A 17,473-nucleotide genomic window follows, 5' to 3' on the forward strand; every position below is an offset into this window, starting at 1 on the left:
CGGTCTCGTGGTCAACTGAAATGCGCGCCTGCGGAAAAAATGTGCTTCGCTGCAACACAGTGGTGACACGCGGTCAGCATGTCACCTGCTCCTCGCGGCGTCAGCGCGTCATGATGCGACCATTCGCCCATTCTTTCTGGTAAAATAAAGAATTTAATAATGGCCAGTGTGATGGAATTCGCGATGTATTCTGGGTGGAAAAAATGATCATTGAAGTTTTCGAAGTAGGCGTTGCATGAAGTACTCCGCCAGCAGTGCATGTGCGCAAATTGCCGGAACAACCGCCATTCGGAGGTTCGCATACATCGCGATTCCGTCAGACCACCCTTTATTAATTTCTCGATTTTCCCAGAAAGAACGGGTAAATCATGACGCGCTGACGTTGAGAGAAACATCCGTCATGCTGCCCGCTTGTCACCGCTGTGCTGCAGTGAAGCACGTCTTTTCCGCAGGCGCACATTTCAGCTGACCACGAGACCGCCTTTTGTTTAGCTTTTTTTTCTTGTGCTGGCAGCAGCGAGGCTGAGATGCTTCACTTGTCACTCGTTAGTATCGCTACACTCCATTGCCTTGTGGGTCGTTTCTGCGGATATGCGGCTAAATCGGGATCGGGGTGGTGGTGGTGAAAAACATTTATTATAAAAGAAAAAGAAAGAGAGTTTGGGGGCCAAAGCATGACCCCGGTACATGGTCGGCGTCCCTAGTCCGGGACACCGCATGACGAGGCCCCGTCTCGCGCCCGTCGCACCAGAGCCCGTTGCGACTCCAGTGAGGAGCAATTGAGGAGGGCAGTCTCCCATGCCTCTCGTGAAGGGGTAGGGGAAGGGGGCAGGTCGGGATTTTTAGTACATGCCCACACCATGTGGAAGATATCACAGGTCTCCCCACAGTGTGGGCACCGCCCATCCGTGTTTGGGTCGTAGTGGAATCGGCACATGGCACCCAAAGTTTTGGAATTAACCGGGCCGGTACTGACTGCCGCTTCAAATTATCCACTCAAGTACACATTGCAAAATACGGGGCCAAGGAAATCCTTCTAATTATGCGGGATTTTGAAATAACAGAGTTCGAATTGATGAGGTTTTACTGTGTTACCCTCACATCGATTCAACATTTTTTTTTAAGTTTAAAAGCTTGGTATACCGGCTTATATGCTCTAAGTATAGTAAATTTTAAAACGTAAAATATTTTACAGGTCATCAGTTGCATTCCACCAAAAGTCAAATCCTGCTATTACTCAAAGTTGCTTCCACTTCCCTTTGAACCAAAAAGAATGGCATATGCATATGCCTTGTTTCAACTTGAAAAATATTGCTCTGGTTAGTTGGGTCATGACAAATATGCTCATTTTTCTTTATAATATGTGATATAAACTATTCGAATTCGCTTCGACCAAACCACTATTCGCTTTGAATTTGCTTCGGGCCTAAAATTTACTATTCGCACAAGGCTAGATATTATCATAGTCTGATCAGAGTGGTGTAAGTTCGCGCGCGAACTACTATTCCGAGTTGACCTCGCCGTTTGCACCACGTTGCAAGTAATCAAGAAGCACAATTAAATCCTGGCACCTTGATGAGCGCCAGTGCTAATTTAACCGTATAGATAGTTACAAGTGACATCAAGTGATCTCCTAGTCGCTTCTCAATGCCGGTGTGGTACGCAGTGACACGCTATAGCGAAGGCCGTCAGCTCGGAAGTGTGGAAAACAGTCGGTGTGACAAGATGTCCGAGGCACTGACGCTGTCGTGGTGATCGCAGGTTTTACTGGGACCTGTGCATGTTACTGCTTCTGGTGGCGAATCTGATCGTTCTGCCAGTGGCAATCTCGTTCTTCAACGACGACCTGTCGATCCGGTGGATAGCCTTCAACTGCCTCTCGGACACCATCTTCCTGCTCGACATCGTCGTCAACTTCCGAACGGGTGAGCACACCCCTTCGCCACGCATGTGTCAATCTACATTCGGTTACAACCTAAGAGAAAATGTCCGCTCCACCCACATCCATCGCTGTCCCTCCCACGACGAATTTGCATAAATGCTCCATCCAGTAGCGCTTGCGCATTTTCATGACGTCAAGCACTTCTCGAGTGTTTCAGACAGTTGACTTTCCCGTACAGAAACACGTTTGCAGTCGCTGGTTTTAGGTCGGAAATTTGAACGTCCTGGTAAGTTTCGTCAGTGATTCTGACATCTCTGCTCATCCAAACGTAATGTTTCTGGCAGCAACGACGAACCATTACTCTTAATATGCGTAGTTAGTACTTACATTAGCCGAGGAAAAAGTACTTACGGTTCGAGCGAAAACCAGTTAGCAAGACTGTTTTCATGGGTGATAGGCAGGTGCGCCGCGGTTCTCTGGGCGGAGCTTACATTTTTTATAAGGTTGCAACCGACTATACAAGGTTCGTGTTGACTTTTGCTGTATGTGGACGCTGTCTCCGGAATGACCGAGTGATCCGTTGCCGTTACGTGTCCTTGCGCAGGAATCATGCACCAGGACAACTCAGAACAGGTGATCCTGGATCCCAAGCTGATCGCACACCACTACATCCGCACCTGGTTCTTTCTGGACCTGATCAGCTCGATCCCTCTCGACTACATATTCCTCATCTTCATTCAGGACTACAGCGACAGCTTCCAGCTGTTGCACGCAGGTCGCGCTCTGCGTATCCTGCGCTTCGCCAAGATGCTCAGCCTCCTCAGGCTACTCAGGCTGTCGAGGCTCGTCCGATACGTCAGCCAATGGGAAGAAGTTTACGTAAGTGACCTCTTCACGACTTCCTTGTCTTAACTGGCGGCTTCATGAATCCAGAATGGCTATTGAGAGCGCTATTTCTAATTTGGTGCGCAGCTGCCTATGTATTCCAGGTGTCGTTCTTTATGGGCGTTCCTCCAGACAATCACTGAATAGTTGTGCACGTGCGGGTCAGCGATCACGACTTCGTCACGGTTATCTTTCTTAGATAGTTTCTGTGGTATCTAGCGGAGAGTTCGAATATGGGAGTACGCAAGACGTTTCTGTATACAAGCCCATCGTGATTCAATATTAATAGCTCCGAGTTACGTTCAGGATTCTGTTGCGTTCCTGTTAGCGCCGTTTCGGGTAGAGCTTTAATGATATAGCCGTTTTTATTTTTGTTTTCCGTGCTTATGAAAACATCGCAATGGTAGCACCGTGCTGGTATCGCAAGAAGAGCGCCATGCCTGTGAACGGGAAGTCTACAAGCAGACCGATCATGTTTTAAGGTGGAGCTTTGAGTGACATGCCGTGAGAAACAAGGCGAAAGTACAGTAGGAAAAAAAAGTCGCTATAAAAATAAGAAAATAAATTTTCATTTCATGTTGCGCGACTATGGTTTCATTCGCTGTACATTTCACACATGAAACATATATTCAGATTCAAGAAACTTTACAAGAGGTTACGCAACAATGATACGTTTCGATTTCTCGTGGCTGTTCCAACAAACGTTGCTTCGAACATTTCTTCAGTCATTGGTTTAGCGCTTCTAATTCGCTTCCCATGTCACATTTTACGCTACCAATAAAGACTGAAGGTATCGGCAGACCAGTAGCCGGGGGGGAGAGAAATCTAAACCCCCCTTCCCTTCCGAAATTTCGATGGAGAGGAGTGTTTTACGAAAAATAAATAATAAAAATAGGTGTTTTTTCTCAAATAGTGAAGGTTTTCAGCGAATCTCCCCTCCCCCCCCCCCCCCCCCCACTCGAAAAAAATTCCTGGCTACGGGCATGGGTATCGGTATTGCACCGGCTCATTTCTATCTAGTAAAGATGAACCTGCGCATTCGTTTGGTTAACGTATCGGTTCTGAGCGAAATGGTTAGTTTTGTGTCGTTTATTCCGGTCCGGCAGTTCACAGATGAAAAATGGCTCAAGTAAGTCTGGCAGCCTTGAAGCCGTGACGGAGTGCGCAATTTCGGCGTCGCCATATTTGGTCACCACTGGATGGTGCTTCCTCAGCAGCTCTCTTCTTCACAACGTGGTCTCATGTTATTCACTTAATCGCTTAGAGCACTTTTCGAACATATAACCCGGACAACCGTGTCTCTACCAAGGCAAATGACAGGCTTTCCACCTTCATTCTATCGGCCTGGAAGCAAGAAAAACTACTTCACGGTCATTTAGCAAACTTTTTTCATCCATTTGATCATATATGTGCGCAGCTGTTGTGCTTTGCGCAAGAAATAGACGAATTGAATTGAAATTCGAAAACAGCCTTCTTGCCTTCTAGTTTTGTGCACGAAAGAGAAGAAACCGCACCGAACACGTGATACACGAGAATTTAATTTGTTAGGTTACAATACGGGAATATTTAAAAAAAGTAAAACAATCAAAATAAACTGCCTAGTTATCGCGCCACGATGACACTAAGACTGCCGCCGTTCAACCAAACCTATTTCCAGATCTCAAACGTCAGTGTACATTCACTCGAGAAACGTGATGTACTCGAAACGCTTAAAGTTCGAGGCACGGGTAACACGTCTCAAAGCGACAATTCCACGGGTTGGCTGATGAGATGGAATTTCACTTCGATGCCTGCTTCTTCGGCAAGTGCACGCATGCATTAGGAAAGTAGGAGCTTCTACACTGCCAGCTTTCTGCACCACTGCGCTGTGCTTTGCGAGAAGCGGAGCAGCTGCCAGTGGTTGGAGTGAAGCTGCTTGCCATCGTTTCATGCGTTCGATTCACCAAGTAGACATTCTAGTGATGAGCACCAGCGTCACTATTTCGCAGCCACTTATCGCACCAAGTCACTTATAGCATCAATGCCAATCGCACGCAGCACGTCAAGAGCGTGAAAGTCAGAATTAGAGTTCATCGCACTATCCTAGCAATATTCGCTTACCAAGATGGGTTATAAGCAGCCCACAATAAATGCGCCATCTAAATGCCGAACGATGCGGCTTCTGGACGGTACTCCAAGGTAAAGAATCCAAACGTAGCACGCCTGGTGTTATTACTGCGTTCTTGAAGCATAACGTTGTGAGCCAGCTCTCCCGCACGACGCTGGTGCGCCAAGCGGATGAAGCTTATTTCAAGATTTATTAAGTGTTATGTCGCACGCTTGAAAGAGCTGTGTCGCTTATGGAAGACAGGGTTGCAAACCCAAAGAGTGCTGTTTCGTCTTCGTACTGTTCGCAACGTAATCCCAACCCAGACGGGTGATCCCGGTATGACGTGTGTTTTCCCTTTCGTGAAAGTGTCTCGTTGTACTTGCTGTTGCTTGAGTGCTGTGTTTGTGTATTTCCCAGCTGTTTTGGTCGAAGTACCCAAGGCCGCGGAGAGCTGGAAAGATGATTCAGCGACCGCAGTTACAGAGCGATGCCCTGAGACGATATGGACACCAATTACAGGCGCACCATAATAGCGAGAAAATGTGTGCGAATTTGAGTCTGCTATTCGGTGGCACGATTGCTTCGGATTAATTTGCAAAACGTCGCTTTGACTTTGTTTGGTCACTCGTGCAGAACGCCAATTTGACTGCGCGACACTTACATGCCGGAAAAAAAAGAAAGTATCGTAGCAGCGGTGACTTATAGCTTCAGAATAGAGGTTATCGATGTCATTCCTCCTTGACAGCTTGAGAGCAACTTACTGTGCACCGAAGGCACAGCGATCAGATTTTGCAGTACTGTTTCGCCGCGTGAGGAAGCCATTCTTTTACCAGCTTCAGCTTTTCGTTGCGAGTGGCGTTTATTGAAGAGTATGTTATTTTACAGCGAAAGCTGTTATGAGATCATTTCTCCGGCCGTTTTTGGCGCCGTAGTTGTCCGCCGCCGCCGCCGCCGCCGCCGCCGGTGTCCGTAACCAGTATCGCTCGAAATAAGAAAAAAAACTAAATAAGAAAAAAATTCCAGGATGGAACGAGGTTCGAACCTGGGTCCTCTGCGTGGGAGCCCAGTATTCAACCTCTGAGCCATGCCGGTGCTTGAAACTGCTTTGCAAAAAGGTCCTATACAGACTTCATGTCGGGAAGGAACCACATTAGCATATGCAATATAGCGTGGTAGAAGAGTAAAATAAGCACCAAGCGTCGCACAACGCGATTCTGTAACCAGGCGTCAACAATTGCGAATTACGCAACGAGTAGGTTGTTGAATGCTTCCAACCCATTACAAAAGGGCTCTGCCATAATTGTTCATCGTCATCAGGCGCAGAATCAACAAAGTGCGCATAATCCCTTACATGCGTTTAGCAGGTACCAACGCTCTCTGTAGAATGACGAAAAATGGCACAGTGCCTGCTGCCCTACTTCTAAAAAATTGCAATTATTTATAGCGTAGTGGGTTCCTCGCAAGTGCACTTGTATTGGATGCCAAGGAAGCCCATAAGCGCATGATCCACTTCCTCGGGGTCTCAGTAAGATTACAATGATTTATAGCGTAGTGGGTTCCTCGCAAGTGCATTTGTATTGGTTGCCAAGGAGGCCCATAAGCGCATGATCCATTACCTCGGGGTCTCAATAAAGTTCTTCGCCCCCCCCCCCCCCCCGTCTCTCTTCCACGTCAACGTATACAGCATGACGGGAGAGGGAAATGGCGACCGGGCGTCACCCAATGCAAATTACATAACTGGTGGGCCGTTTAAAGATTTTAACCCATTACAAAGGGCTGAGCCATAATTCTTCATCGTCGTCAGTCGTCATGTCAACAAAGTGCACATAATGCCTAACAGACGTGTGGTGCCCCGCTTCTCCATAGAATGACGAATGATGGCTTAGTGGGTGCTTCCCAACTTCACAAAAATTTTGATTTGTGGCGTAGTGGGTACCTTTCTAGTGTACTTGTATTGTAGCCCCAAGAGAGCTTAACGGGCTCTAGAAACGCCGCTCTTCCAGCTTTCGCTGTGACTGTGCTGCGGTTTCAGCGCAGGCCTGGCGTTTTTTTAAGATTTTGTCGGATGCAAACACTGTTTTCGTAATTTTTGGTAACGAGCGAAGGTATGCGAGTGGAATATGTAGTCGCTGCGTCAACTTTCCAGCAAAAAATGAGCAACCAAGAAAGCGATAAAACACGCCCATAAAGCAAAGTGCACGCTCTGGGTGACTAGGCGACAAATTGTTGCAAAGTGCGTGAAAACATTACAAGTGGTTGGCATGCATTTGAACGAAAGAAATGTCCGGCCGGTGATAAAACTAGCGTATCGGTTCCTAGAGCTGGCGCTAAAAAAAAATTGTGAGAAGTATTGGGAATACAGTACGAGTACATATCGACCCACTTTAAGGTCTTACACTGCTCAGGGCATTGACGGCATCATTTTTTACACGAGCACTGACTAACGATATGTACAGTAGTCACGCCGTAAACAAACACGAAGTTTGAGCATATACTGCGAAGACTGCGTGACTGGGACGAAGAAAGGGCACACATACACACATTTTTTTCATCTTGGTAGTGCGTTTCCTATTGAGCGAACTTTAAATGAACGTCGCCTAAACCAAGATCTTAATCGTACTCACTGACAAAGAAAACTTTGGCATCCTGCCACATCTGGCACGAATATGTGCTCATAGCGGTAGAAACCAATACAGCGCATTTCTCAGGTATTGCTTCCATTCAAAATTAAGAAAGAAGAAAGAATGATTCAGATGAGTTGCGATCAGCGAAACGAACGAAGAGGAGCAATCGCTCAATATCATGCACTTTGCTCTGTGGATGTGTGTATATGTGTCTTATAAATGTATAGTGCTGAGCAATATGAGCTGGAACACCGAATCCGTGTATAATCAACGAGATCTTGTAACGTGCCGATATTAATGTGACGTACTGGATTGCGAGAGATATCTTTCCGCTTGAGTATTTAGTGTTATGAACACTTTTGCGCTTGCCAACTGCGTTTCGCTGTCATGGCCTTTAAACGGTAACTCCGGTGTTCCATCTCACATTGTTCACGACTGTACATATGCTCCCGTACATGTTCGTGTTGAAGAACGAGAGCTAAGTGTTCTGTGTATTGAATGGTCTTTGCGGACACAGAGCAAACGCCTCGCGCCTCGTTCACATCCTAGTCGCCCTCCATTCTGAATATCCAAATACCGGCACGTTTGTTGGTATCCAGCCCGGCATGTCAAATGATTGCATGACATATGCAAATTATGGGTACAAGGTTTCTTGCCTCCTCCCTGATACACGTATTTAAGTAAGAAACAAGAAAAACCAAACTGTTAGTGTTTTTTTTTTACTTGTTATGGTATCAGTTATAACATGATATTGGTGTAGTTACAATGAGTCGCTTTCCGTTGAGGGAGACAGGAAATGTAAACGCAATGTTCAGACAATGCTCCCATTTGCAGAACAGAACAACTTAGTTTTCCTCTTTCATTAAATGTGCAATAGTCCAGCTTGCGAGTACGGGTCTACCATCAGTAAGGTGTGTCGCATGGTGCTATTAGGAAGGAGAAGAGAAGGAATAGAGAGAAAGTCCAGGGAAGTTGACCAGATCGCAATATCCGGTTTGCTAAATCCGATAGTTGTTAAACCGGATATGTGCGATAGAAAAAGGAAAGTAACACGAGATAAGGGAACAGAAAGAGTGCGACAGCGCAGGATCATCACAAGCACGCTAAAAGATCGTAGTCGGTAGTGCGTCGTGCAGTGGAAGAGCATGATCTACATGTGCCGACGGTCGGTGAGGCCACTTTTGAGCATTCTTGTGCACAAAATGATGGTATACCTTGTGGAGCTACCTGAGGTATAACGCTAGCACTCCACTCAGTGTACCTAGTCCATACATCGTATATTTAGGCAGGCGTATACGGGTACCGGTTGTTTAGGATGTGGCCACATCGGTGTAGAATGCCGCTTTTCTTATGAGGGCGTCAACATCATATATCAGGAAAGCAGCATGCCATCTATGCTAAGAGTGCGTGAGCTAATTAACATATTCTCAACTGTTATTAGCGGCGAAGGCGTCTCGGTGATTCGGGAACGCAAACGCCGGAACGTGATATTACATACGAAATACAGATTGCGCAGCAAATTATATGTTGGCATTGGAAAGAAGGCTGTCAATCTGCGAAATGACCAATTGAGTAGCCTGGTTTTCTACACGCGTTACATGAAAACTCTGGCCTGCTTTCTGTGTCTGTGCTTGCGGTATGTGCCATAGAACCACGCGCATTTTCACGCTATACCTAATTTGATTTGGTACAGGTGTAATCCAAAGTAGTTTGAACAGTCTAACAAAGGCAGCTATCTCCTTCAGATAATGTGTCAATCTTGATGATGCAAACACCGCACATAGAAACTGATCTGCCCGTTCTTTTCTCTTTTTTTTCTCATTGGTAAGTGCGCTACGAATGAGTGACTGAACCACAATTGCATGATCGTGAGAATGAACGTGCGATTGTTGCATGGCGTCTTGTCTTGTCTGCCATTTCATTGTGATAGTGTTCTTTTTTTTATTCCCAGTGCATTTCATTGTGATAGTGTTCTTTTTTTTTATTCCCAATGCATGCTTGCCTTTGCATTCAACAATTAGTTCGAAACACACAAGATATGACCCTCAAAAATTTTGAACTCTATATTTACGTAAAATTTCCACCAACCCATGACCTTAGTGCCACTACAAATACCAAAAACCTTGTAAATTTATATTTTATTTACCATCATTGTTGTTCAGTTCTCTAAGCTTCCGGTAGTTATCTACACATAAGCACTGCCAAGGCGGTGCACAAACTAATAAAATCGTTGGTTAGTTCGAAAACACGAGCTATTAAGTGACTAAATTGACAAAAGCCGAAGTGAGAAGCAAATCAAAAACTAGCAAGCAGTGACTGAATGTACGAAGTAATGAGGGGACTGCTGTCTGAATTCTATGCTAGATACAAAATTGGCACCTGAAGATTCGTTTCTATATGCCAAGACAGAATTACCTTTGGGGAGCAGAAAAGAATCGTTTATAGTGTTTCTTAACGTTATAAAGCGTACAACTAACTACCCTGTTAAAACAGCGCATTTCGGTTTGATCGCACCAAGGGAACAAGAAAAATGGAATTGTCTCTGCTCCTCTAGACAGAAATCAGGTATGTCTGCTGGCTGCCACAGTGCTCTGATACCGACACATTCACACTGTGAATGGCTTAATTCAATGGGAAAGCGCATTGTTCTAGAAGCAGGGCACGATAGAATATAGGATTCCATCTGTCACTCAACAATCCTGACGCCATTGTATTATGAACGTTTATGCTACTCATATACATGATTCGACGCTGCCAACAACACTGTCATGATTTAATAAATGCAATTAATCTGCAATTCTTATCGACAATGACGTGAGCTATGCGAAATGAAAACTGATGGGCTACACATGTCTTGTATTTTAGCTTTTTTTTTTCCTAGCAGATTTTTCACCTAAATCCACGAAAACTCATTGAACAACAGCACTGCGCTATTTTCTTGCTGCGCGTGCAAAAGGCGCTTCAACAGGGTTTGTTCCAGCCTTATACTGACCGTCATCAAGCGAAACGACGGAGGTGTCTGAATGGTGCCACACTCAAAGACACACCGTGAAGCCTACACAAAGCAAAGACAACGAGTAACGAAGCACTACCTGACAACGCTCACTTACAAACCTACGTCGCATGGGAGCCAATTCCTTCAACGTAGTCGTCGTTATATAGTGTACTTCGTTTTATCACTCTCTCTCTCACCACATATCCTCCGCACTGAGACCATCCGTTTTTTGGGTTGCTGCCTGGTCCTGAAGATAACGAATGGCCCTCCCAACCTCCGCAGGATCAGAACTCCTCGAATGCGACCCCGTAAGCACCACCGAGACAACACCACGTTCACCTTCGAAAAACGTCACGCCCACCCTCAACAAAAAAACTTAACGCCCACTACATGTGGTGCGAAGCGGGGCATGCGACACGACTGCCCTCGTGCGGTCGGTGGCTACAATATCGGGTTGCCTCCTTGCTTCCCCACTTGCAGATGCATAGCTTGGCGACGCTATCCAACAGTTCGGGGCTCTCGACCTGTTTGTTGAAAAGTTGTGGAGAGGGCTGTGCCATCCAGGTCAGTGCTGCAGCGCTTGCCTCCAGTTCTCCCCGTCTTTGTGCCACTCGTGCCCGTGGCGCTGCCGTCCCATCTCCTGCCTGACGGGTGACGGCAAATTGTATAGGCCCGCTGCCGCCGCTGCCAACGCGCCATCCGCAGCCAAAGCCAATGCTGTGTCTCGTCTCTGTGCGTGCTGCTGCCGAATGTGCTACTGCTGCCGTCGACGCTGCTTGCAGCGCGCTTGCGGAAAAGCCGGCTGCGTGTCGCATGTGATCTTAACCGAGAGGTTATTTCTGAGCAACAGTACGAGGTTCCACGCGCCTCTTTAATCAATCATATGGCTAAAGAATGAGCGACGCTGCGCTGTCCAGGAGGAAACGCTCTCCTGGCGTAAAGTCTTGCCTATTTGCAGGTGCCGCTTATATGAAAAAGATGGCAATGTACCTCATTGTAGCGAAAGCTCAAACGTAGGTGCGAAGTGTGCATGACAGTAGCTAGAGCGGTAAAGCGAGTTACTGCCAGTATGTTGTGCTACGCAGAAGAACCGCGCCGAAAGTGAATGAAACGCAATTAATGCGCAGACGGGTCCGATAGACTTTTCCTGCTCATCTGACCGGTTAAGTGTTAGTCGTTTGCGTCAGGCTTCTTGAACGAAGTAAAAAAAGAAAAAAAAAGTCATCATCTAGGGCCACAATGTCCATACAAACAAATTTGAGTCTTCGCATTCCCTGAAGTCACTATGTCGACAGACCACTTTCTGTGTGATGCCGTGCGAAAGAAGGCAAAGTATGCGTAATTCGGTAAGGCGCGTCTCATTTAACAAGCCTTCAGTAGCTTAACTTCAGAGCTTCGTGTGACAACGCTGTCATCCCAGCTCGCCATGTTTGTCCATGTCACGTACTTTATATGTGCAGGAGGCAATTTCGCATGTAAAAGCATGTGAATACAGGCAGCCGTTGTATATTTAAAAAAAGAGATCCGCAGAAAGCTAGCGTACGTTAAAACGAATCAACAGGATAAGCCCCTGCATCATTAACGGTGCGATTCGTAGCAGCCATAGTTTACCTCTTAACGTGAGAGAATATAACCATGAGATTCAAACTCGGCGCCTCGAAAATGGAAACAGGAGGAACGAGATCTTGAGTGTATTGCCACTTTCCCTTGGCAGTTTATTATTATTATTATTATTATTACTGCTTGAGAGAAAAATATTAGGGAGTTTTCGAATAAGGGCCCCAAACGTTTTGGGGCCCCAAAGAAATAGCGTCGAGGCCACTGCGCATGCGCGAGACCCAAACAGCGTTTGGGTTGTGCGTTGGGGACGCTATTTCTCGAATTTAGCGGGAGCCCCAAAGCCTGCCCCAAAAGCTTTGCGTCAAGCAAACATGACGGCACCCACTGAAGCGACGGCTCTTGGCCAAGACTAGAGTGACCTAGAAAAGGGGGAGTGCCCAAAGAGCTGTAGACCTCCTGCTTGACCCAAAAGCGAGCACACGCAAAGGGCGTTGGAGCCCCAAAATTTTGGGGGCCCTATCCGAAAACTCCCTACTAATGTAATAATAAAGGGGCGCAACTATGTGAGTGGGGTTTCCTCCGCATGAAACAACAAAGCGTGATGTGGCGGAAGGTCAGACGCAACACAACAAGGCCTCATAGTTTATGTTGGAAGCTAATCACACATCTCAGTCGTATTCGTTGCAAATGTATACATGGCCTTAGCGTGAAAACGCACGAACTGATTGTCCCCAATTAGCTTACAGCAAGGTATACGCATTGCCTTTTACATTAAACTGTTTTCTGAATGTAGTCGCACGGAAGAAGCCGCTCAAAGCGATACCAGTCGTACCAAAACTTACCCGGCATGGAGCCTGCTAATGCATCTCTAAAAATGCATGCACAAATTTATAACGATATGCAGTGGAGCATGTCTTGTAGGCATTGGCATGTTAACTAATACTATTAGGCCTGTATAGTTCGATGCAGTGTCGCGACATGTTGAGCCTTTTATCAGCATGGATACGTTAATTCTGGGCACTTGCAAAATCTGTATAAGAAAGAAGATAACTGAATTCCAGCATATAAATTTGCTCACGAACTGAACTTTTCGTGAATCTGTGTCTTTGTTGCCTTTCTCCACCCATTCTGTTAGGGCTTCTACGACCGGGCCGTAGCTTTAGATGCGAACTGTGCGAACGACAAGAGATGGCGTCACAGACATGCCGGCACTTGTTTTCTTTCACCGTCACTCGTCGTTGGCGCTGTTTGCGTTCTCCTAAAGGTTTACCAACTTGCCAAATTAGTTAACTGTACCAATTAGCCCAACTGAAACTGCGCAATATGATCGCCAGCGTGCCAGTTAACTTCAAATGCCGTTTTTGCCAGAGATTTTGGTACACAAATATACACTGTCGAGCAAATTATATAAGTATCAAGTGTCTGTTTAAAGCGACACCTAAATGACCTGAGGTCATTTGAAAGTTCCTAATGTTTTTTTTTATATATATAATGCCTGGTCACGTTGACAAGAACACTCGCTGGGGTCACAGCGAGCCCAGGAGCCGTATTCACGAAAACATTTTCTTTACGTTAGATTTGTTCGTTCGGCAGTATCTTAGCAAATCCGAACGCTGGACATATCATTAGTGAAGGCGGACTACCAATGGCAAAAAAAGCGCTTAGGAGCGCGCAGAGCTTCGTGAAATCAGCCCCTGATACACGGCGTTCTATCTCTGGTCCCAAAGCAGAACGAAGTTGAACGCACAGCAGCTGGCTTGCGCTCGCGAATGCCATTACTTGCAATGCGAGCTTTTAGTAGCAGCTGCAGGCGCTTAGTGCAAACGCATTCCTTAGCGTGGCTTACCAGTCGGTACACTCGTCAAGGATAAAGTCGCAAGAGGACAGCGAGATCGACTGGAACAGTTTCTCGGGACAGCCGCTGTTAAGTTTGTTCAAGCTAGCTATACACTATTCGTATACACCACTATCTGCTAAGTAGACCTCTCCCGTTATAACTAACCAGCGATAATGTTAAAGACAGGAATTATTGTCGGGTGCGCCATAGGCTACGGTCCTGAGATGCAACATGTGTTTTGTTCTCTGTTCGCGCGTTAACACTATAGACTCGCATCATTTTCTTACACTGCAAGGTCAAAGAGAAAATATGCGATCTGCTTGTAGCATGCACACATGGACTATCTGCAAGGCCCCACACCGTATAACATAGACCTAGAAAGTTAGGCGACATCCTTTAGCAGTCTGAAGACACGCATAACACATTATAAAAACAGTCACATATAGATAATAGGCAGTTTTAGAATAGCGCACGCTAAATTAGCGGTCCTTGCGGTCGCCCGCTATTTCCGTCACTTAACGGGGGCCCGCAAGAGGTTAGCGTACGACGCGTGCGCATTAGCGACAAACGCTAATGCAAAGCTTTGCGCACGCTATTCTAAAACTTTCTAATATTGTCCTAAAGACATCTAATGACAAAGTACACAATGCCTCCTTTGTTACAGGGTAAGTATAGAAACAAACTGAACAAAAATACAATGTCTGACAAAGTGTGCCTTCCCATGATCTCATCTCGCCTTTCCTTTACACGAACTACATGAACAAACTGTAACTGTTTATTTTTCTTCAGCCGCTCAATGGCATTTCTAAATACGACACAAGCATAATCAATTCCCCGCAATCTAAAAGTTAAGAAAGTACATACAAACACTTGCCCGACGAATAGCGAGTTCGATTCTGTGTTTTTGTCATTAAAAAACGGGGGAGTAGTCTGTGCCCCTCTGTGCCTGGAGAACGTATACATATGATAACAGCGCCCCTCGATACCTTTCCCCCCCCCGCTTCCGTTCCGTCCTCTTCTGACTGCAGTTCCTGAACATGGCGAGCGTGTTCATGAAAATCTTCAACCTGATCTGCATGATGCTTCTTATTGGTCACTGGAGCGGGTGCCTTCAGTTTCTCGTCCCCATGCTGCAGGGGTTTCCTCCCAATTCCTGGGTCGCCATCAACGAACTTGAGGTGAGAACGCTTACAGAGAACGGGATTCTACGGTGTGCTTCTGTACGCACTCGGAATGACGAACTAAAGAGCTTGAAAGCAGGCATTCTTATATTTTCAAAGAGTACTGTCTTGTACGGGGTGTACAAGACAAATAGAGTGTTCAGTGAGTGTTCAGTTAAAGAGTGTTCAGTAAATAGAGTGTTCAGTAGACATTCACGCTCTCTGCATGTTAACTTTTTTATTCAGTGCAACAGAGGAGAGCATGAAAGCAGTACGCATGAAACTGAACAAGAGTTTAGAAAATGATAAGCCAGGCGTTCCTTACGGGCCTGCATCATTTGGGGTAGCGGCGGTACTGCGCCCACTCCAAGCAAGAGCCAGTAAAAGAGGCTTACTGAATCAAGCATCTCGGCTGAGCACGTTCTTCTAAAACCACACTTAGTCGCAAATTGCGCATGTACAGGGGTGGTCAAACGCTCCCAGGCCGCGCTGCCATACGATTACATAGAATAGCGGCCTGGGAACTTTTGACCACTCCTGTACGTGCAACACTACAGCGTAAGCTTGACGTATACGCGTCTCGCTCTCGATTTCATCCGTTACGTTGATGCTGGTGGAAGACTCATTCCGTGCAATCACGCGATTTCCCTTTGGGGGGCCGCAGACGAAGTACTGGTTCGAGCAGTACTCGTGGGCCCTGTTCAAGGCCATGTCCCACATGCTGTGCATAGGCTACGGCCGCTTCCCGCCCCAGAGCCTCACTGATATGTGGCTCACGCTGCTCAGCATGATCAGCGGGGCCACCTGCTACGCACTGTTCCTCGGACACACGACCAACCTCATACAGTCGCTGGACTCTTCGCGACGACAGTACCGAGAAAAGGTGAGACCGCGACATATAAATGGTCAGTGCGCTTGTCACAAAGACAGCAGTAAATGAAAGAGTAGGCGTTTCAATTGACGAACCCTCACACAGCCGCTAAAATAGCCGAGAAGATAAGCCATAAACGAAGGCCAGAACTTACACGCGCTTGCTGTGTTTATGCTCGAAACGTTCGTTCACTGTCGAAAACACGGCGCTTAGTCGAAGCGGTCACATCCACCACCGTGTTATTGCGTCGGCGGCTTCAACAGTGAACTTCTTCCTTCTACTTTCAAATTTTTCCCTTCAATTTCCCTTCCCCAGTGCGAGGTAGCCAACCGGATTCAGTCCTCGTTAACCTTCCTGCCTTTCATTTATCATCACCTGCCTTTCTTCATTACCATAGCGTTTTCCATTTTATTGCTTTTTAATCATACTACCTTCATGCTCCGTGCATAGCAGCCTAGTCAGGAAATTTCAACGCATATCGCTACACTATGATAAACGGTGCTACGGGAGTCCATGGCAGTCGAATGAGTATTTACTACTTCTGTCGACCCCCCTCCCCCTCGCCCCTATTTGGTGCGCAGTTAAAACAAGTTGAAGAGTACATGGCGTACCGAAAGCTTCCAAGAGACTTACGACAAGGAATCACCGACTACTTCGAGCACCGGTATCAAGGGAAGTTCTTCGACGAAGAAGCCATACTCGGGGAGCTCTCCGAGCGGCTAAGAGAGGTGAGCTTCTAGCACGAGAGTACTGCGACGAAGACATCGCGTGGTCTTGAGTACGTGAAAATGGCTTCTCGTTGTTTAGAGGTCATCATGTCGCGGAGAAACCTAGCCACCTCGCGTCCTGTACGCGCAGTTGGTGCGTTTCTGTGGGGATTCCTCCCTGACAAAAAAATAATAAATAAAGTGTCTGTGTTAATCTGTAATCGCAAACAAGTAAGAGGAACTCGGTGTGACTTCTTGCAGTTGCAGCAAATACGTTATCTTGTGGGTAATCAATATGTGGTTATAACGCCTTTAAAAGCTTATGTTAAGATAGTGCATCACATTGTCGTCCGGTTTACTTGTAGCATTCCGCTAAGTTATAACTGTCAGTCATTTATCTTTTAAAGATTAGCACACGTGTAAAACATTTCCATCACAACACAGTGAGGCCAGAACCAAAGTATGCCAAAGTGCCAAGACACATTTTCGCTGCGTGTGTCGGAACCCCTATACAGACAGATGCGGTTTTTGCAGGACGTAATAAATTACAACTGCCGGTCGCTCGTGGCGTCGGTGCCGTTCTTTGCCAACGCGGACCCAAACTTCGTCAACGACGTCGTGACCAAACTCAAATACGAGGTCTTCCAGCCAGGCGACATCATCATCAAGGAGGGGACACTCGGGACCAAGATGTACTTCATCCAGGAAGGCATCGTGGACATTGTGATGAGCAACGGAGAGGTCGCCACCAGCCTCTCAGACGGGTCGTACTTTGGAGGTGAGCCCTGCCTGCTTCCCTTGCTCGGTTGTTCGTACCGTGAGACAGCATGCCATACCTTGCAAATACGGCCGAATCCGCCTGG

General features: G+C 46.5%; 1 protein-coding gene across 1 annotated transcript in view; it reads left to right on the forward strand.

Moving 5' to 3' along the window:
- LOC119387374 (potassium/sodium hyperpolarization-activated cyclic nucleotide-gated channel 2) overlaps positions 1-17,473 on the forward strand; it is an 82,427-nt gene that overhangs the window by 52,503 nt on the left and 12,451 nt on the right. Inside the window, exons 4-9 of the mRNA XM_037654744.2 lie at positions 1,762-1,925; positions 2,487-2,761; positions 14,901-15,050; positions 15,697-15,915; positions 16,485-16,631; positions 17,145-17,388. Coding sequence (XP_037510672.2) covers positions 1,762-1,925; positions 2,487-2,761; positions 14,901-15,050; positions 15,697-15,915; positions 16,485-16,631; positions 17,145-17,388 — 1,199 coding nt within the window. The remainder of the gene's footprint in view (positions 1-1,761; positions 1,926-2,486; positions 2,762-14,900; positions 15,051-15,696; positions 15,916-16,484; positions 16,632-17,144; positions 17,389-17,473) is intronic.

Source organism: Rhipicephalus sanguineus, chromosome 3, assembly GCF_013339695.2.
Source record: "Rhipicephalus sanguineus isolate Rsan-2018 chromosome 3, BIME_Rsan_1.4, whole genome shotgun sequence".
Classification (NCBI taxonomy): domain Eukaryota; kingdom Metazoa; phylum Arthropoda; class Arachnida; order Ixodida; family Ixodidae; genus Rhipicephalus; species Rhipicephalus sanguineus.